At 41.4% G+C, this 21,863-nt stretch overlaps 1 protein-coding gene across 4 annotated transcripts in view; it reads right to left on the reverse strand.

Annotated features, from left to right (window-relative positions):
- The window catches only part of FAT3 (FAT atypical cadherin 3), a 475,200-nt gene extending 471,551 nt beyond the window's left edge, over window positions 1-3,649 (reverse strand). For 2 of the 4 annotated variants that reach the window (XM_040977305.1, XM_040977303.1), the window contains exon 1: window positions 340-3,649. In XM_040977305.1, coding sequence (XP_040833239.1) covers window positions 340-3,631 — 3,292 coding nt within the window. In that variant the 5' untranslated portion in view covers window positions 3,632-3,649. The remainder of the gene's footprint in view (window positions 1-339) is intronic. The other 2 variants (XM_040977306.1, XM_040977304.1) reach the window with 1 other exon arrangement.
- Window positions 3,650-21,863: the final 18,214 nt, after the last annotated feature.

Below are 21,863 nucleotides of genomic sequence, written 5' to 3' on the forward strand. Positions count from 1 at the left end.
ATTCAAATCTAATTTGCTTTATCATGGCCCTTCATTTTGCAAGGGTCAGAAGTACAATCAACAGAAATGACAATTACTTATGCTTATCAAGAGACAACCCAGTAGCAATAGTACTGAACAAGAAAAATAGAGAACTAAAATTCCCACTGGAAACCCTGGGTATCACTGTATGAATAAATCTCACAAGCCTACACATTCTAATGCATAGCTTTAACTGAAGTCATCTCCATACCAAAAAAAATTTTTTTTGTTATTCTGTTTCATAATTCCCTAACATCCATTTCATAACTGTGATAGTTTAAGGCAGGTTATACCTGCAGCATAAAATTCAAAACTTACCACTTTCATCATCGATATTGAACCTTCCCAGACCGCTGCCATCCCTGATGGAGTACTGGATCTCTCCATCCCTCCCGGAGTCTTCATCTCGGGCAGTCACCTGCAGCACACTTGTTCCAATACGTGAGTTTTCCTTTACAGATCCAATGACAGCAAAGTCTGGGAAATACGGAGTGTGGAGATTTTCATTGACATCCACCACTTCCACCTCAACAAAGGAAACAGATGAGAGAGAGACAGGCCGTCCTTTGTCTTTGGCCCGAACTGTGAGGTTATAGAACTGCTGTTTTTCATAGTCTAATTCTTTGCTCAAGCGGATGGCACCACTTGATTTATCTATTTCAAATCTCCCATTATAGTCATTGACCAAGGAGTAGCGCACTTGACCCCCCAATCCAAGGTCTGGATCATGAGTTTCCAACCAAGCAATGACAGTGCCAATGGGGAGATCTTCAAGGACCTTCACACTATAGCTACTGGGAATAAAAGTTGGAGAGCAGTCATTGACATCATCCAAAAAAACCTTGAGAGTAACAACTGAAAAAAGCTGTTGACCACTTTCTGCCTTGTCTCTGGCTTCTATTTTCAAAGAATAGTTTGCTTTGGATTCCCGATCCAATTGGTCAGCTACATAAATGATTCCAGTTGAACTGTTAATGGCAAACTGCTGTGTATCAGTCAAGACTGAGTAAGTCACTTCCCCATTCGACCCCAAGTCTTTGTCTCTGGCTTCCACTTGAATAATCTCAGTGCCAATGCTTGAACTTTCCAGAATGTTAATGGAATAACTGTCTTGAAGAAAAACTGGGCTATTGTCATTTGCATCCTCCACATTGATGGTCAACAACCTCCATGATGATTTTTGTGGCTTCCCTAGATCATAGATGGTGATATTAAGGAGATAGAGGTCTGTGTGCTCTCGATCCATAGGCATGAGGACTTTAAGTTGCCCAGTCTCCAAATCAATGTTAAAGCAACTGTCTGTATTTCCATCAGAGATTGTAAATAGCACCTTTCCATTGAAGCCAGAGTCAGCATCATAGGCTTTAATCTTCAGGATGTTCGTTCCCACTGGCATATCCTCCTTCACAGCCACATCAGAAGGAAAAGACTTGTCAAAATGTGGTCCTTGCCTGTTAACAGAATAAAAGTCGAGAAATCCATCTTCTAGATTCAGTTTCCCATTTGCTTTTGCCTTAATGAGTAGTTTTTCTGCCAGCTTTTGAGCTACCCGAGTTTCTCTGCAACTGAAGCTCTTTGAAGACACCTTCCCATGAAGAATTGAAATGTTAATAGCCATGGGGTCTGCAAAATTTTCTCCATCTGTTGCTGTAATTCTCAGGGCAAAATTACTATTTTTAATGCCGGAATTCATGAGTGACTTTTTAAGCTGCAAAACACCCGAGTCTGGGTTTAAATAAAAGAATCCAAGTTCATTTCCAGAAATGATTTTGTACTTTACAAGTTCAAGTTCATCAATATCGATCGCTGAGACAGCTGTGATGTGACCCCCAACTGGAAAATCATAGGAAATAACTCCTTGGCAAGCCACTTTTTCAAAGAGAGGGATATTGTCATTGACGTTCCCTATTCGAATAGTGACATTGACCTCACTTTCATGGCGGTATGGGGATCCCCAGTCAGAAGCTCTAACAATAAATCTGTATATTTCTGGAGAGGATTCAAAATCTAATTCTTCAGTTGTGCTAATAACACCTGTAAACTGGTTAATGGCAAAGGGTAATAAATTCAGGCTGGCAATACTGTAGGTGATGTATCCATTTTCTCCTTTATCTTTATCATAAGCTGAAACCATTAGGACACTGGTTCCCACAGGAACACTTTCGTTTATAAAAGCATCGTACAGTGGCTGCTGAAATTCTGGAGTATGGTCATTTGCATCTTCAATGCCAATAGTGACTTGTGCTTTCAAATCTCCTTCCTTGTTTGTCACCTCCAATTTGTAGACTTCCTTCTTCACAGTATTCAGCGGTAGTGCTGTGACAATCAGCCCTGATCGAGGATTAATTCTGAAGTACTCCGCATCCTCACCAGGAGACAATTTGTATTCCACATGTAGAGGCTCAGGACTTAGTTTTACTATAGCAACCATAACCCCTGGAGGGGAGAACTCACTTATGCTCACATCATACTCCTCTTTTTCAAATTTAACTGGTACGGTGTCTCTTTTGGGATTGGCAATATGGACCATCTTTAATGCTGAAAGTTTTTGAGGCGAGCCTTTGTCTTTCGCTTGAAGAGTGAGATTGTAACCATAGAAAACACTCTCCCAGTCAACCTGCTTCCTCTCCTTAATCTTAAACTCATTCATCCATTTTCCTTCCTTAGCCAGGAAGAATTGGTCTAAAGGATCACCCGCCACAATAGAGACAGACTCAATCTCTCCATTGGCTCCCTCATCCATGTCATCAACAGTCACCACTGCATATGTCGGCTCTTTGTCCAAGGAGAAAGGAATGTGAGTTACCACGTGGATTGTTGGAGCATGTTCATTTATGCGTTCAATGTGAACATACAGCTTTGCAGTACTGCTCACTCCATTGTTTCCATAGAGTTTCATGCCACGGTCGACAGCCAAGATTTCCAGATCATACCTACTCTTCTCATCGTAGTTTAATCGCCCACTTAAAGAGATGACTCCACTTGTGGGGTGAACGGAGAAGAGCTCTACTTTGTTTTTAAAGTAGTAATAGAATTCTCCATTGGACCCGATATCAGCATCTGTGGCTGTCACTTGGGCCACACTAGTCCTCAGTGGTGTGCTCTCTGCTATGGTAACAGAGTAGGTCGTAGGTGAAAACAGAGGTCTCAGATCATTCATATCTAAGACCTGTATGTTCACTTTGGTCCATGCTTCCAAATCTTCTCCCCTGACAGATCCTTTTATTATCAATAAATAATTGTCCTGAATTTCTCTGTTCAATATGGCAGAATTGCCACCTTTAGTTCTTATTCTGAGAAAACAGAAATCTGCAATGATGACTTCCTCTGCTTTAAAAAACCCTTCCTCATCTCCAGACACTATTCTGTATTTGATATCCCAGGATAGATCGATGAGGGTGATGCCCATTCTACTCTGGCTGTTTACGTAGGTCCTTGCTGCCGAGTTCTCATACACTGTAGCATTGTAAACGGAATGTGTAAAGTGGAAGCCCAGGGGTCCAGTCCCTGGCAACCCCTGGGAGACAGTGGCCAAAAGCTTGAGAAGCAGGAAGATGAGGCAAGGAGGAGAAGGCCGTCTACCCACACAGTGTCCCATAATTATATCCATCACATCATACTTCCATCCTGGAGAGAAACAGAGAAAAAAATATAAATTAGCTTGCAAGAGAGGGACAGACGGAGTAAGAAGTAACTGACATGAAACAGATTTTAGAAAATTTCATACAAAATCTTTTAATAAAATACTAGAAAAAAGAAAACTTATCACTATATAATAAAGAATTCAAAAATCACTAGGATTTTATCTTGTCTGAATGTTTTCAAGTGACACCTTTACACTGTTGATGTGAGGTTGTTCACATTCTGAAGGTCAATGCAGACATCTTTCAGCCTTCAGTGAATTCACCTTTGACTTAGAATTCCCTCATGTTAGTTTTCTATGGAACCACTTAGGCCAATCTTCATTACAGTATACTAACCAAAAGACTCAGACAATACTAAATGTCTATCGACAGAGGGCAAAATAACTTATAACTCATTCAAAACATTAACCAGTCAATGGAATTAATAGAAATAAGTATTTTCTGATCTTTTGGTGTAGTGCGAGAAGCTGTCACCAACAACACCATTATCCCATATGGGTGCTAGTTTGTGTACAAGCTGCCCCACTTTCCATCCATTTCCCAGGTAGCGGCCTGGGAGAAGCAGAAGATGACCCAAGAGTTTGGAGCCCTGTAACTCATGCAGGGACCCAGATGAAGCTCTCATCCTGGCCCAAACTGCTATTGCTACATTCTGTGGAGTGAGCTAGAGGATGAGCGCATGCTCTTCCTGTAACTGTCAAATAACCAAATTTAAAAAAAAAAAAAACACGGTGTAATGCTAAACAAAATTTAAAAATCAATCATATTAAGTGCTATAATATGATACATCCATTAGTATAATTTCATGTTTATATTTAAAATCGAGTAGCAGATTTGGAAGTACATTTGTATTTTCTAATTTGTCTTCTATTAATATTGTGAATCAGTGAATATATAATTACTTATACAGCTTTAACCTTTTAAAGAAATAGTTAAAATTTTTGCATCTTTTATTGCACTTACTCCGGTTAAGATTTAAGTATAACCAAATACAACAAGAACAAGCTAAGCATCACATGACTCAGCAGACAGAATTATCCCCAAGATGTGGCATAAGCTAAGTATTCTTCATTGGTATACTGTGCTCCTCAGCCAAAGGGAGAGTTTTTTTCTAAGTAGTTAAGGGATTATAAAAGGCACCTGCAATTATTTTCGTAAGAGATTATTACATTTCATCAGTCTCCAATTTTAAGACCAGGCATGTTAAAAAACATTTTCTCACTGCCAATAGTAAAATATTTTTTTTAAAATATTTATTTCACTTGGAAATGAAAATTTCACAAAGAAAAATGGAGAGAAGGGATTTCTACCCACTGGTTCACATCCAAAACAGTTTCTACAGTCCAAAGCTGAGAGCCAGGAGCTTCTTTCACATTTCCCATATAAGTGTAGGTGTGCAAGGACTTGGGCCAATCTCCTCTGTTTTCTCATGCCTTTAGCAGGCAGAGGGATCAGAAGATGAGCAGCCAGGCCACAGCATCACCAGTGCCTTCACACGTGATTAACCTATGTCAATATGCTGACCCCTCAAGCATTTTTAAAGTATGGGGCAGGTCCTCTTTTACATGGTATGTGGAGATGGGGTATGGGAAGGAACATGCGGTCACCCAGTAGCTTTGCCAATGCTGCCATTTTCCTTTTCTACTCTGTTAAATTTAATCTTCAAAACTAATCTAAAAGATACTGCTTTTCCACATATTAGAAAAACCAGATTCAAAGGAGTTAATCTGTTTAGAATGTTGTTTGGAATACCAAGCTGTATCCCCAGTTGGTAAGCCGCAAAACAAAATGTCAGACCCTGATCTTCCCAGTCTGAATTCTATTTCACCCCAGTATATTGACATTCTGTTTTAATTATTTGTAAACAATGAAATAATTAAGACTCCTAGAAGCACATATTTTAATCCTATTGAGCTAATCAACATGTATTATTAAATAAAAAGCATAAAATCCACCTAGTACCTCTCTGTGGTTATCTCCTTTTTAAAAAAATTATTTCCAATTACTGACTGCAAACTTAAAAATAAATCTAAGAAATTCAGTGGCTTAATGGTACACACTGTTTATCTTATAAAACTCTTTCGTATCCAAGCTTATTAAAGCATGCTATAGCCTTGTTGTAGATGAGAACATTAAATTTCATTTTTCCTATTGCAGAGTGAATTCCAACTCAGGCTTGTTCTATATGGAACACAGTAGCAACACTACCCTTCCAATGTTTTGCAACTCTGCCTTACAAGATACTCAAATGAAGACCCTAGACATAGATTTGCCTGGCTCTAACTGGGCATAAAATACACTGCTCTCTGCCACTGAGGTACCTAGAAAATAATGAATAGCATGTAGAGAAGAGGCCAAGCTGAATACATGGGTTTCATGGAAAGAACAGGAAGGAGAACTGAAAAGCAGAGAGAGGGGGGGTAATTTTTTCTGACAGTCTATTGCACATGCAGATCTGGACCATCAGTCAGTAAGGAACAGCAGACATGTGACGAGTGTGAGAGGAACACCTTGGGTACTGGCTCGATGCACCAGCACAAGGATCCAGTGAGATGGCAGCTCAGCACATACACAGAAAGACAACACTGGACTGCAGGTAATTCCAGAGTAAACTCTGATAGGAAGACCACACATTTTTGTTTTTGGATTCAATAGATTCAAGCATTCAAATTAAGAGTAGAGAATCCTGCAGGACTGGTGTGATTGAGGTGCCTATTTTGCAGTGCACACTCAGGAAAACTATGGGTTCAGTAGACCTCTTGTTAGCTGATGCTAACTGGTGAATGCTTTAGGAACATTCCATGTAGCTCAACAGTCTTTTATTTCATTATCCAAACTTGCCGCACAGCAATGGAGGCGTTTTGGGGGGGTCACTGTGAGCAGGTTAGAAGGCGACAAGGCTCTTAAGAGGGAATGCGATGTCCATGTTACACACTCTCAAAGTAAAACACTAAGGCTGCTGCCACAGGGCTCCGGGGAAGTACAAATCCTGTTTCTGCCTCATTTCCCTCTCGTTGTTTCCAGCTGATGAAACTGCCTGAGAGAGCAGTTCTGCCTGTACTTCGTCCAGGGAGTCTGAACTCCTCGGACTTCAGAGAGTGAAATCTCCATGAAGGTAAAAGCAGCTCCTCAGAATTTTTCATCTACCTCCTCCCACCTCCACACCCCCAGCCAGAGGCCCTACTGAAGGAATCCTGATGGGGAACCCTGCACTAGTGCATTTCTTTCCCAGCATCCAATGCTGTCACCCTGGAGGCCAACTGGAAGCAAGCAGCAGCAGCTTGCTGAGCAGAGCATTACAACATGGATCAGCCAGAGGTTCCAAGGCCTTTCACACGCACAAGCTTCCAAGCACCCCAAACAAGTGCATCTTCTTTCAGGGAACCCAATGATAAAAGTCCACAGGCTCCAAGGAGTGGTAAACATCCTGGAGCCTAGTTGCCTGAGTTTACAGATGAGAAAATGCCCACAGAAAGAAAACACTTCTCTATTACCAGGTCTCATATCGCCCAGATTCAGAGCCAATTCCAAACGAACACAGGTGACAATCACATTCCCAATGAGGTACAGCACAACCTCAGAGCCACGGTTTGTCATCATTCGGCAGCGATCTGTGCTTTCTGACACCTTATTGCTCTCGCTGGTGCTACTTCTTCCTCTAGGTAGTTAACTGTTTATAAGAAACCGTTTAAGTGCCCCAGGGGCGTAGTTACTTTTACAAATCCTTCTGTGAATCTCTCAAAGCAAAGAAAGCTGTCATAATATGAAAAAGCATCATTCAATTTAACTATTCGAAAATTGGTACCTTTGCATTTTGAGTTTTCCTTTCAGCAAGATCTAGCACTGAAACTCTTTTCTTATAAGCCAGCACCAATGGCCTTAAATGTAAACAGAAAATGCTTCAAACAAAGCCTAAGTGGCATAGTATTGTTGTGCACTGATATTTGAATTTAATACCAAAAATCTGAGCAAGGCAAAGCTTGTCAGCTTCACCTGTCGAAACTGAAATACCTCTTAAGGCTTTTGCATGTTGATTCTTGCAAAAGAAACATAAAAGCCTTATCCAGTACAAATTACTTCAAAACCAAAGTTCTCCCATTATTTAGAAAATAAAGCAGTGCTAGAAGTTAGACCTGCTCTCAAATTTTGCAAAGTAAATACGAAAACAGAATCCTCGTTTCTTTTTTTTTTTTTTTGTCGTCTCAGGTTAAACAACTGTTTAGGTTTTGTTCTTTTTTTTATTATTTAAAGAAAACTGTTGGCTGTTTCCACATCAAGGCTCAACTATGTGTGAAGCCAATGCTATTTCTGATGTTTTTGATGCTCTGCACATTGATTTATTCTAGTGATTCTGGATTATTTTAAGGCAAGCACTTAGTTCCCAACCTCAGAGTGTATCTCCAATGACTCAGAAACATAACCAATAATTTGTGATGCCCATCGCCAAAGAGATCATTAAGCCATCAATCTTGGAGACATTTATTTCTCAGGGGCTATCCTAGCAGGCTTTCCTATCATGCCTTGTCTGCTGTTAGCATGGGCTTAGTGAGGGGCTCCAAAGGGCAAGTAGACCTCTTTCCTCCCTGAATGCATAAATGCCAGGGTTCTGAGTGGGAGCAGGAGGCAGGGAGCAGTGAGCATGGAGAGCAGTCTTCAAGATGGCCCCGATGCTAATAATAGTACCTGTTGTGTTTGCCTTGGCTAATTGGGAAAGCTCTTTTCTGCCATCATTAACCACCTCTCTGAAATAGCTGAGCTTTCTGAATAGCAAAGCAGGCATCTTAAAAAGACATTCTATTTTCACTCCATCTCTTCTTATCACACCAATTTGGAAAGATTTTATTTTTAACATGACAGAGAGGGTACTCAGGAAATACACTATGATGGGCTGTGACATCATGATGACACATGGGAAGTCCTGCCTCACAGATGTCCTTTATCAAGAATGACCTGTGTTTGAACTTCAAAAAGAAGGTCACTTCCATACTGTGAGAAGTACAGAGCTGTTTGCTATGATGAAGACCACACAAATCCAGGACAGGCAGTGGTTGCCTGACTGCTGAGTTTGAACTCAGATCCTTCCATTTACCAGCTGGGCAAACTTGGGTAATTTATAGAACCTCCCTGTGTCTAGGTTTTTTCCGTAAAATGAGAGAAATAGTGCCTATCTAGCGGGATTTGAATCAACAAATATAAAGAACATAAGATAGTTTATAGCCCACTGTAAGAATGCAAACATTTGCCATTATTACCATTAACTAAGGTGGATTATAGAGAAAGCAAAATCAGATCAGAAAACAGGGTAGGCAATTTACAATTCCAGGAGAAAAAAGCCACATCAAAAGTAAGGTGAAGAATGTCCTTCATGGACCAAAAGCAAAGGAGGGTACTCTACTAGTTCAGAAAGGCCCAACAAAGTCGAGTTGAACGTAGACTTTGCCACTTAATGGAGCTATTATTTTAAGCTTACTAAGTCTCAGTTTTGGTGTTTTTAAAATGGAGATCACAAGGAGTCTGTAAGCTTTCACATAGCATCTGGCACAGATTAAATCATAACTGTTAGCCATCATAATTATTAAGGTGTTCATAAGTAGGGGCACAAAATGGAAAACTAAAAAAATAATAAATAAAACTCAGTTAAGCATAAAAGAACTAGAAAGACCATCCCAAACAGGAAAGTCACCCCTCCACAGATCCCAAACTCAAGTCAGAATATATGGGAGTTAGTGTCTTAAGAGTACCTTTGTGCATGGTGATACAGGCTAAGGGCTCAGTAATCAATTCCAACTCCCTTTGTACTCTGAGTAACAGAGGAAACTGCAGCTGCATTGGGGAGCCACTCCTCAGATCGGTATTTAGTTTTTGAGTGTGAGCAAGGATTCCCTGAGTGATGATGGGTCCCAGCACAGCCAGAGGCTGCTAAGCCCCATCTCCTGGAAAAGCCTTTCCTGGTATTGCTCAAATTACCATCCTTCTGGAACTACTTTATGTTCTGGGTCCTTGCTCTTGAAATTAGCTATATACTATCTGCATGACGCACTTGGGAATCCAGTTTTATCCTTCAGCTAATGGTTGCCCCAAAAGAAGGAAAAAAATGTAAATTATCAATCTGTGTGTCTAAGTTTTACGTAAGTGACTGTAATTACATAGGAGAGCACACGAGGTACATGAAACAAAATTCATGTCATGCCAGGACTCAGGTTATAAAGCCATACATTGAGCAAAGCCACATAAAGCCCGAGTTTTGCAGCCAAAAGGATCATAAAATTGTCTAACCCAATGCCCTTGCTTTACCAATGAGGAAACAGATTGAGAGAGGTTCCGTGATTTGGACAAAGTCACACAGCTTACCAACAACAACAAACAAGGCTAAAGCTGAACCTGTGCTCTCCACTGGGAATTTGACTCTCACTGCTGTCACCTTTTGGAATTCAACTCTCTTCCCATACACAAGTTATAACTCATCTTCTAAAATTCAGTTAGTATGCCTCACTCCTCCTCTCTGGGGACAAGGACTCCCTATCTCAAAGTGAGCTCCACCTGCACAGCTTGGCTCTTGAGCTACAGACGGCAGCGGAAGCATTAGAAGGCTTGTTGAGGCTCAGCCTACAGGCCTCCATCCGCCCTGAGCTGCTGATTCTCTCACTTTGGGCTAGGGCTGCCTGAGTTTACAATTTTGACCGTGTCCGAGGTGATTCTGGCCCTGGGAGCATCCTGCTAAGTCACTTTGCCCAATCTTCTATTTATCTGCATGAACTGCTCTGATAATACTTCCTTCCTTATATTTCTTAAAATTTTATACTGGGTAGAACCTCACTAACAGGAAATTTCTGGCTCTTTTTTTTTTTAAAGGGTCTAAGAGTACCCTTAAAAGGCAAAAATCCAATCAATCATTTCAATGACACTGGTCTAGTCAGCATGTTACTCCAAATAAAAGATGAAAACGAGCACATAGTCAGAAATAAGAATTTGGAGACTAAGTAGAGAAATAGCTAGCCCAGCATTTCCTAAACTACATCCCATGACCCTAACTCATGAGATATGAATAGGAGATTTAATACTTGGTTGGGTGAGACAGCAACTAAAAAATTCTTTATGAAACTCAGATTGAACAAAGGAAAAGATTTAATTAACTTAGAATTTTGTAGAGTCTTTAATATATTTCAGTACAAATCTTCCCTGTCTTCAACCTTTTGTCATCTACAGTAACTTGCCCTGCTTTGCTTTCTACACACATTTTATACAAACTGTGATTCTGAAGCTACAATGCACATGATTTCTTAAGCTACCTGTTCATGAGTCATGTTCTCCACCATCACCACCAGCCTTCTCCCTCCACCATCACCACTGGCCCTCTTCCCCCGCCATCACCACCAGCCCTCTCCCACCACCGGTCTAGACACATGCACCTACACCGCCAATTTGAGTGTTTGGTGGAATACTTTTGAGGAAACATTGGTTGAGTCTAACGCAGGTATTGTAGCTTAGACAAGTTGAACATCAACCTGCAAAACTTTGGATGTGAGTGTAATTCTAGGGCTTGTGGTTAAGTCATTTATTCTTTCTACATCATAACATGGTGTTGAAATTCTCATTTTAACTGAGATTTGTACCTGAAGAAACTTTCCAACATTTGTTGTAGAAATACATCCCATATTGTAAATGAAGAATGAGCTGATTGCTCCACGTTTTGCTCTGCTGTTTTCCCATTAACAATAAACCAGAAGAGACTTTGCACAGGTCTATGAGCTACAAATATGGACCTAGGGGGACAACTGTACTAATACTCCATTGTATACCCACTCATTTTCATAAATCTCTTAGGTAGTTTTACTTAAGTCAAAGGCTTGAATCCATTTGGCAAATAAAAAATACCCTGAAATGCAAAACCTAAAGCTAAATTCATATATTGCCCTTCTCTGGAAATTTGTACATTCTGAATCCATGTCTAAATGAAGGTTCAAGCGAAAGAAGAGTATTTGATTAGTAAGGATATAATATCACCTTTTGTCATTCTGCACAAGGAAGAAAGAAATCCCAAGCCAAAGCACCCAAATTTGCCAACCAGACAAACGGACCATCACCCAAACTCTACACTTCATAATAATACTGTAAATTCCAACGTTCTTCCAATGGTGCAAATATTTCTGTTGTGTCAAAGTGGTCTCTCAGTAGAGAAGTCAGTCAGCATGAAGCAAGCATAAATCAAGTTGGTTCTGAGGTAAATGGACGATCCAGCCACACAGCGGCAGTATCATGAATACCCTCCTTTATTTTCTCCCCAGGTACTGGAAATATTTCCATACAACACTGGGTAATGTCAAGTATCATTTCATCAGTAAATGCTTCAAATTCAGGGGTAATTCAACCAGGGGCTATCAGAAGGAAAGATTAGCATGTTGTTCAAGTCTTTTAAAAAAATCACTTTTCCCTCTGGAGAAAGAAATTCATCATAGTGTAAGAGAAAAAAAAATACATAGAATATAATTTGCTCCTATGCTTGACTGTCTGAGAAAATGTTCCAGAAAAATGCATGATTTCACTATGTCTCTGGTGGGCCATCCTGACACAAACCAAAGCCTAAATATATTAGTATTCCCCTATGCTTAAGTTAAAAGAAAGCCCTTTTGCTGTGACAGCATTTGCTTTGGACTGACTGAGAGAGAAAAAGTCTTCTATACAGTTCTAGTTGCAGAGGTGGCTTGAGAAAGCAGGGTACTACCCAAGTCCCTGATCGCTCTTTGGACACAGTGGATACTTTCTTCCCTTTCACACTTGTGCCATCTACCACATTTACAAAAGTGAACACTCATCCCAATTGCCATTCCCCCTGAAAAAAAATAAATCATCTTCAAGGAAGAGGGTGTTGCAGTAAAGCCAGCAGTCAGGAAAGCGGAAAGGGAAGGGGTTTCCACCCTGCACCCATTTCTTGCTGAAAAGATGAGGCCATGCAGGATAAGAAAAGCCATGGGCATGGGCATAAGAGCCCTCCCATCTGAGTCAAGCAAAGGGGTATCTGGTGTTCCTTTCCCAATGACTTGAAACTCCAAAGGAAAGGGGGATAACAATGATAAAACTCCTTGAAATCTCAGGAGGATTCAGAAAGACAAGATGCTAGAATTCCATTCTACTTCTCCCCTAGTTCACATAGCTCACACTTTGGACAAAGGAAACCCCATAGGCTGAGGAAGGCTCTGCCTGGAAGTGCCAGTCTCTGGCTACATGTCGCCACTAGAATATAAAGCAGTGTCAGTGAGTTCATACATGGTAAACAGTGTAGAATTGCTAAATATCTCTAAAGAGAAGAGATGCTTATTTTTCAACAATACTATATGTATATTGCCAGGTTGTGGAGAAAGAAAACTTGTACAAGACATAAGTGGCTGAGATTTTAATCTTTGTAAGCAATCCTAAACAAAAAATAATTTAAATAGAAAATAAAACAATAAAGGTAACATAACAGTAGAACAAATGAGAGGAAGAATGCACGATGGAGAGAGGAAGAAACTAACCTGAGAGAAGACAAAGATGATGATTTGGATTCAGGCAAGATTTAAGACATCTTGGGCCCGGCGCGGTGGCGCAAGTGGTTAAGTCCTCGCCTTGCATGCCCGGGATCCCATATGGGCGCCGGTTCTAATCCCGGCAGCCCCGCTTCCCTTCCAGCTCCCTGCCTGTGGCCTGGGAAAGCAGTCGAGGACGGCCCAAAGCTTTGGGACCCTGCACCCGCGTGGGAGACCCGGAAGAGGCTCCTGGCTTCGGATCGGCATAGTATCGGCCCGTTGCGCTCACTTGGGGAGTGAATCATCGGATGGAAGATCTTCCTCTCTGTCTCTCCTCTGTGTATATCCGCCTTTCCAATGAAAAAATAATAAAAATAAATCTTTAAAAAAAAAAAAAGATTTAAGACATCTTGCACGTGGGGATCAAGAAATGCAGTCTGGGAGTTTGCTGACAACCCAGAAATCTTGTCATTCTCGCTTGTTCACAATGCCATCATTGAAAGAGTCTTAGTAAGTAAGGAAAAATGCAAATGTGATTTCTTCAACTCTCCCACGTCCCTCATTAATGTTATTTATTATTGACTGATGTCTTTATGCTATGCTGCCTGGATTAGTGCTCAGCACTAATGAGACCAAGGTTACCAGCTCAGTTTTCACCTGGGACTACCCCATCTTCCTAGAGCATGTCAGCACAGACAGTTTTCAGTCCAAACTCCAAAGCTGCAAAAGAGTCAAGAAGGTCTCTTCTATGCTCACTTAAGAAAATAATTTCTTTGTGGCAGGAAAAATGGTGTAATGTAGTTACATTCAGTAGATAATGGTTGAAGAAGTTATCTAAGGAACCTAACTAGTTTGTTTCTCAGCACAAATCATGTCCACCCTCAGATTCTATCTCCGGGACAGATTACTCCTCCAAAAGCAGCCACAGACAGAGAAGATGTGAAAACACTGAGACCCTGTAAGACATGGATCCTGAGGCCAAGGGAAGGTTTCTGGAAAACTGGAGGAGATGGACAATGCAGGTCAATGGATCACACCCTAAGTGACATCAAATGGCTTTTCCAGCCCTCTGTGACTTCTGCTGTGTGGGGAGCTGTAGGGAGCCTGCGTCCTACACCCTAGACGGACTGCCGCTTCCTCCTGTATTAGAAAAAACAAGCTACAGGAAGTCTGCTGTGATTGGGCCAGGGGTGCGTGGATGGCGCGTGGACAGCGCGTGAACTGTGTGATGATTGGCGTGCACAGGTGACCTTTACTTCGATTGGCCGGGTTACCCGGTATATAAGGGAGCCAGAGAACTGGGGCGGGGGGGGGGGGGGGAGAGCACCTCGGAGAGAGTGCACCTCACGGATGGAGAGAGCGCACCCCGTGGACGGAGAGAGCGCACCCCGTGGACAGAGAGAGCGCGCACCCCGCCGAGAGAGAGAGCGCACCTCGGGGAGGAGAGAGCGTGCCTCAGGGAGAGAGAGCGAGCCTCAGAGAGAGAGAGCGCGCCTCAGAGAGAGAGAGCGCGCACCTCGCGATGGTGTGGCTGCTGCGCGGCTGCACGGCGGCTCCCGCACGCCCACCGCGCGCCGGTTTTGCTGTGTCTTCTCCACAATAAAGGCTCCGCAAAGACAACAAGTGTCCGGGTTTGACTTGCTGGCCAAGGGACCCTGACACTGCTGCACACCTCGATTTCTGAAGAATTAAAGCCAAGGACAGGTGGGCATGTGAAGGGGCTTCCTGAGACACTGTATCTTCATAATGAAGATCCACTATCAAGAATAAGACCCTTGTCTCACTTCCCCAACCTCCTCTCTTAGAAAAGCTGATTTAAAAAAAAAAAAAGAAAGAAAAGCAAGAAGTGAGCAAGAAACCAAATGCAGGTTAAAAAGTAAGCAGCCATCTGTGTAAGACGTGCTCACCAACGTACTGTAGTCCTAACTTGACCAGAGCACTCCCAGCACAACCAACCAGCCACATACTTGTCAATTCAATGAAAAGCTGCAATTCACTCCTCTGAAAGTTGTCAATGCAGTTGAATAAGGTTTCTCCTTGACTGTTTTTGGGGGCTCATCTCAAATCAAATTCAAATTTCTGATCACACTGGCTTCTCTTTTCAACTGGCAGAGCAATTCTTGCCTCAGATAGTTCGCATGAGTTTCCCCTAAGATAAGCCTCTTCCTTTTTCCCAATTCCCAACACACACAGGCATATATTCACCTCAAGTTTTGTATTCCTAAAATCCCCAAGACTACCTCAGTTGTATCATAAAAAAAACTCACATCTCCTTTGTAACATCACAATCCTAATGATTTTCTACAAAGACTATATGATGAATTCCTGCTAACCCAATATGAGTACAAATTACTGAAATATAAGGGCTATCTTTGATGCAAGTTCTTGTTCTACTCCAAACATAGTGGGTATTTCCTAAATATCTGTTACTTATGTATAACATAGATATGTTATAAACTCCAAGAAAAAGCAGACCTCATGAGGAGGAACCTTGAGATAAAGGGAAATTCTGTCCTGTAGGAAATATTTGACAATCAGTACAGAGACTTTTTGGCTGCTACAGTGAGGATAAGGGATCTAGTGGCTATAGGTCAAAGTCATTGCTAAATGTTGCACATAAGACAGCCTCTAGAATTAACTGCCTTAAAATGTCAGGAATGTTAAGGTTGAGAAATTCTAGACTAGCCAAACTAATGTAGTTAAATTCAGAAGGCTACAGTCAAGAATGACAGAGAAGCCAGCTTCTAAGAATGGCTGCTCAGCCAGAGCACTGCACTGAGGATCTCTGCTGCTGTGGCTGTGACTTTCCTGGAAGAAAGCCCCTGAAGAGGTCAGCTCATGGAAGCTGTAGCTAAAAATTGGGTTCCCCTCTGCAGTGGCTGGGATGACTTTTTATCTTCCGATGTGATCCCACCTGGGTTCTCCCGAGAATGAAGGGCTTCCTGAGCCTTTGGCGGCAGGACTATTTGACCTGACTTCCACATGAAGCATTCACATGTGGCACGGCCATCAGTCACCCTGACAGCTAAAGTCCCCATCTGCTCCTGGGGGCTAATGTTCTCCACTTTTCAACCAAGCTGACTTGGATCTCACTCTTTACAGAAGCATTTATTCTGCCAACACAATCAAGACCCTGGAAGATCAATCTTTCCAGGTCAACACAGGGCCATGGCTCCAGAGGTTTACATAATTTTCTCTGCATAACTACGAAGGCCACAGCCTCTCAAGCATTCAAGAGGCCTCACTTAGCAGGACTTTAGGAGAATAATTTTACCCTGCAGCCTGGTTTATGAGGCAGTTGCTGTCAAATGCTACCCTGGATTGAGAAACCAAGCTCCGAGTCCCACACTTCTACTCCATACTATACTAACAGTTTTCAAATATCCTTGAATAGCAACAGTTGCTGGCAAGTAAATGGAGCTTTTGCTCCAACAATCCTTAAACCAAACTTACTCATTCCCCATAGTTGGATAGTTTTTCTCTCGTCCGCCCTTGAGTATATATGTAGTCAAGAACCAAGTATACATTTTGCCACTAATTATGTATTACAAATAAATAGTTTACACAAGCATATGTAAACTCTGACAGGGGGAAGCAGCAATTTTGAGCATCCACAGCAGCTGTTTTGGGACAGCTGTACAGGGAAGCTGATGAGAATTCAGATGAAATTTGTTTTAAAATCCCACAAGAATGAGAGGAGGTTTGCTTAACCTTCACCAAACTGTACTCTACTGAAGGGGGCTGAAATCTGAATTTTCCTTTAGAACAGATTTCCACTGTTTTGTTTAACATGCTTTGCCTATTTCCCCCTTTTAACTAAAAAAACAGCTTAGTGATTTTTACCATCAGGAGCAAATGTCATCCAGCCACTATAAATGTAAGCCCAGAAATGTGCTAATGCCCATGTGTTACTAGCAAATGCTACAAGGCAAAAGAAAATGATATTAATAAAGAATTAAACAGCAGAGAAATCTGCACACCATGTAATTCATGTTCCAAGCCTACTACTACTAAACTGTATCATTAAGAACTGCTGTACCCCATGTCAAAAAGCAAAATGTTAACTCAGTCTCAGTAGATAATACCAAGGTGTTCTACTACTTAGAACAAGTGTTTTAATTAGTAAAAGTTTAACAGAATCAATGTAGTGACCTAGAAATCTGGGTGTCTACTATCATTTGTTTCACAAAGTATCTGCAAGGTGAAATTCCATGAGTTCCAGAAATATTTGTTGAGTTGGGTTATAATAACAATAGCTAACACAGAATAAACATTAGTCACACTGCCAGAACTTGTGAACTACTATGACATCCTCCAGCTAACTTAAAGCCTTATGTTTTTGGAGTTTGGATGTTAGCACTAGCGAGCTTTCACTTCAGTTTAGAGTTATAGCCCTGGCACTGATGTGTAACAATAGAGGTCATTGTTGAGGAAAGAGTCTAGGTATACACAAAAACAGTTACAGTACTTTTATAGTTTGCAATTTAAAAATAGTTTTTGCAAGAATATGCTTTCATGGACATCAACAAACATGACTTCGTAGTTCAAGGTTATTTGGTTTTATGATCAAATAGCTATTCATTATTGGAATTTAAAGTGACTCAGAAATTCAGTTCTACTCTAGGTCATCCTTATATAGTTATCTCAACCAAGCCAACCTGACAGGAATTATTTGTATAATTTTGCCCTTGGTAATTCACGTATAAATAAAATACGTGCACACAGGCTCCAACACGTATCAGTCTAACACTTTTGAAACTGCAAGTGACTTCATAGTGACTTTCTTGTTCTAAGCTTCTTCATTCATCTTCTCTGACTCAATTTTAATTCCATTTTTTCATATTATACTCATTGTTGATATAAGGCATTGCAGCCTCTTGAACTAGAACTACCTGAAACTGCCTGCAAATTGAACAGTGTGAATACTCTTAACATTGTTGATCTCTAAACTTAAAAAATGTGTAGTACTATCAACTGTGTGCTACATGCTTTTTTTTAACCACTGTATGTATATAAGTCAATTTCTGCAAGATTGGTGCTTTTCAGTATCTTCATACTAGATTTATATGCTGTTACACAATGCAGAACGCTTGGGTTTTACACCAGAATCACATGTGTTTTGTTTTTTGGCATTTTAGTTTTCCAAGGAGGCGGGGAGGGAGGCAGTTCAGTTATTACAAACTACATGACTGCAAACAGTTACCTGACTCAGGCTCAAGAAAGTATAGAATAATTGTAATACATGACCTCTGTCCATCATCCTATTGATTGTAAAACGCTCATAGCCTTTCAGGAAAGTCATAATCAACCAATTAACCCAAGCAAAAGTCAGACGGTGCAACTGTCAATTTGAGATCCTTTGGGAATTCTGCACACATTCAGAGTCCAAATCAGAAGGTGAAGGCATGTGGTGGAATTTCCACTGCTTTAAGACACAACAAAATCAAACAAGGAAAATCAAAATGGTACTTGGGTTCCTCATGTAGATCACCGGATGATGGATCCAACACTCAAGATGGGAGTAACATTTACAATAAGCAGCTAAGAGGTGCCTCTGGGTCTAACATTGCCTTTTTGGCATCAGACCTCTGCTATGCTAGGTGTTTCCCCTTTCTGGTACATACAGAGCCCACCAAGATCTAGAAACAGTCCCCTCCAGTGAAGACATCCAGTCTAATCAGTGGTGAACCTTCAGCTCAGCATCCACTCACTTAAACCTAATTGAATAGTGACCAATTCTTATCTGAGTCAGCTCTCCTCGGCCACAAGAGAAGAGCTCTGAACAGGTTTCACAAATGCTGGCCTGGGCCTGCTTCAAAGTCTTTCCATAATTGAGCCAGTTATCTTTTCTCCTCAAGGTGGTGTTTCCATGTTCTACCACGACAGAGTCACAAGCAAGACATGAATGGCATTACTCTCATGTAATGCAAACTCTTAGTCATGTGCAGAATCACTCCCATACATTCTCTCTATCTGCCTGAAATTAAAAGCAGGAGGAAAGAAAATCATACCATATTTGCAAACATTGTATGATTGATCAACTACTGTGCTTTTCACTCTTAATTTTCTGACCCAATGTAATCTTCATGACTAAGGACAAAAATGAAACAAGTTTCTCTCACTTGTAACTTTTTTAAAAACTTTGTTTCTATTGAGCCAGTCCAAGGAGGGTCAAAATTAAACAGAAACTTCGGGAACAGCATCAATGCTTTGCAGCACAGTTTCACGAGCTCTATGGAGAGGCTCAAACATCTTTTCATTTTTTCAGAGACATTTCACTGCTACCTTGATAGAAATAAAAAAAAATACACTTTTAAATTAAAGACATGGGCCCGGCAGCATGACCTAGTGGCTAAGGTCCTCTCCTTGAATACCCCGGGATCCCATATGGGCGCCAGTTCTAATCCCGGCAGCTCCACTTCCCATCCAGCTCCCTGCTTGTGGCCTGGGAAGGCAGTCGAGGACGGCCCAAGGCCTTGGGACCCTGCACCCGTGTGGGACACCAGGAAGAAGTTCCTGGCTCCTGGCTTCAGATCGGCATAGCATCGGCCATTGTGCTCACTTGGGGAGTGAATCATCGGATGGAAGATCTTCCTCTCTGTCTCTCCTCCTCTCTGTATATCCACCTTTCCAATAAATAAACAAACAAATCTTTAAAAAAAAAAGACATGCAGTTGTGAAGCACAAGTAGAAAAATAGCAATTTGGACATGACTGCTACTTAAAAGAAACTTGTACAGTCTTGCTAGTTGGTACTTCATCACCAGAATCTTGATTAAGTTCCCAAAGTGGGAGCTTCAAATTCAATGGAAGGTAAGAGGGTTCCAACAGGAAACACATAAAGAGAAGAGAGAGCAAGGTGGATGTGCTGAGACTTGCACACAGGGTACTCATTTCACCTCCCTACTGCTCACAGTTGTAGCCAGGGCTAGCCCTGTTCTTGAATCCTTGACTTCTTCACTACAATCCTATTGTTCCAGGTAAACCAATCACTAGGACTAATGGTGAAGTAATACTGCTTCTATGGTATAATGAAAATGTAAAACATGCAGAAGTTACAGTTACGCTAAATATAAGCACTTTTACAAATGCTGTATTACAGACCAATATTATTCCAATCTCAATCACATGAAATAGTTCTATTTGGAATCACATACCAGCTGAGCAACTTTCAGTTGGCTATTTTGCCTTTTTAATCTTCCCCAGTCTTTTGGGGAGTGCTTATAACATAACTAGCTGGCCTTTTATTCTGCAGATTTTCAACACAATTTCCAGTTATTATACTATACAAACATAATGCTAAGGTTCTTGGCAAGGACTAGGAACCATCAATTATCTAAAATTCCCATTTTTTATGCTTGAAATCATCTGAACTCCACGACTATTATATGTACCAGTTTGAGAATTCAACTTACTGCAGCCAATGTTTTATGAAACACCTACCAGATATCTACTACAGGGAACATAAGGAAGGGAAAAGAATGCCAACAGGACATGGTAGGTACCATACAGTTGGGATAAAAACACTACCTGCTATACAGGAGCATAAACACTGTCACCTCACAGTGAGGTGCTGAATAATGCCAGACACTGTGATCATGGATCCCCCATGCACAGTGTTATCCTTATCATCAACTCATGACATAGCATTACGTCTAATTTCCAGATGACACTGAGATTTGAAGAGGTACAGCTCCTTGGCTGTGTTCTCATTCACACATGCAAGAGCTAGAATTCTGAATGCATCCGATGTCAATGTTTAGGCCCTCATATTGTCATCTCAGAGGACAAAACGAATTCTGATTACTGATTGAATCTTTATGCTTCCAAATCCAGAGGGAACAAAGGAAGCAACCACAGATGTGGGAACATGTGGGGCCTGAGAAGCTACCAGTGACCCAGTTTACTGGGACTACAGAAGGCACCGCAATGCAATAAAGATTGTGATCCTGACCAAGAGGCTATGCTAGAAGTAAGAATCAGGATGGAAATTAAAGGGTCTGTTACGATGGCTCAGTGGCTAAATCCTTGCCTCACAAGTTCTGGGACCCAATGTGAGTGCCAGTTTAAGTACCAGATGCTCCACTTTCCATCCAGCTCGCTGCTTGTGACATGGGAAAACAGTAGAGAATAGCCCAAATCTTGGGATCCCGTACCCATGTGGGAGACGTAGAAGAAGCTCTTGGCTCCTGGCTTCGGATGGGCTCAATTCCAGCAATTTTGGCCATTTGGGGAGTGAACCAGCAGACGGATGGTCTTTTTATCTCTCCCTCTCTCTGTAAATTTGACTTTCCGATAAAATGTTAAGGAATGACTGAAGAGACCAGGCAACGTGGAGAAATATATAAAGCCACTGCCCATAGCACCAACATCCAAAATGGGCACCAGTTTGAGTCCTGGCTGCTCAACTTCCAATTTAGCTCCCCACTAATGCTGTACAGAATGGCCAAAGCTCTGTACCCACATGGGAGACCCAAAGCAAGCTCCAGGCTATTGGCTTTGGGCTGTCCCAGTTTCAGCTCCTGTGGCCATTTGGAGAATGGAGCAGCGGATGTAAGAGCTCTGTCTCTCTCAATTCTTTCCCCTCCCCATGTTGTATCCCAAACCCACCCAAACACTCACTCTCTGTAACTCTGTTATTCAAATAATAGGAATAGTAATATTAAGTCTTTGAAAACAATGAATGTGGCTCAAGG

Source organism: Ochotona curzoniae, unplaced genomic scaffold (genome assembly GCF_017591425.1).
Source record: "Ochotona curzoniae isolate NIBS_2020 unplaced genomic scaffold, NIBS_Ocur_1.0 contig_2723, whole genome shotgun sequence".
NCBI lineage: Eukaryota > Metazoa > Chordata > Mammalia > Lagomorpha > Ochotonidae > Ochotona > Ochotona curzoniae.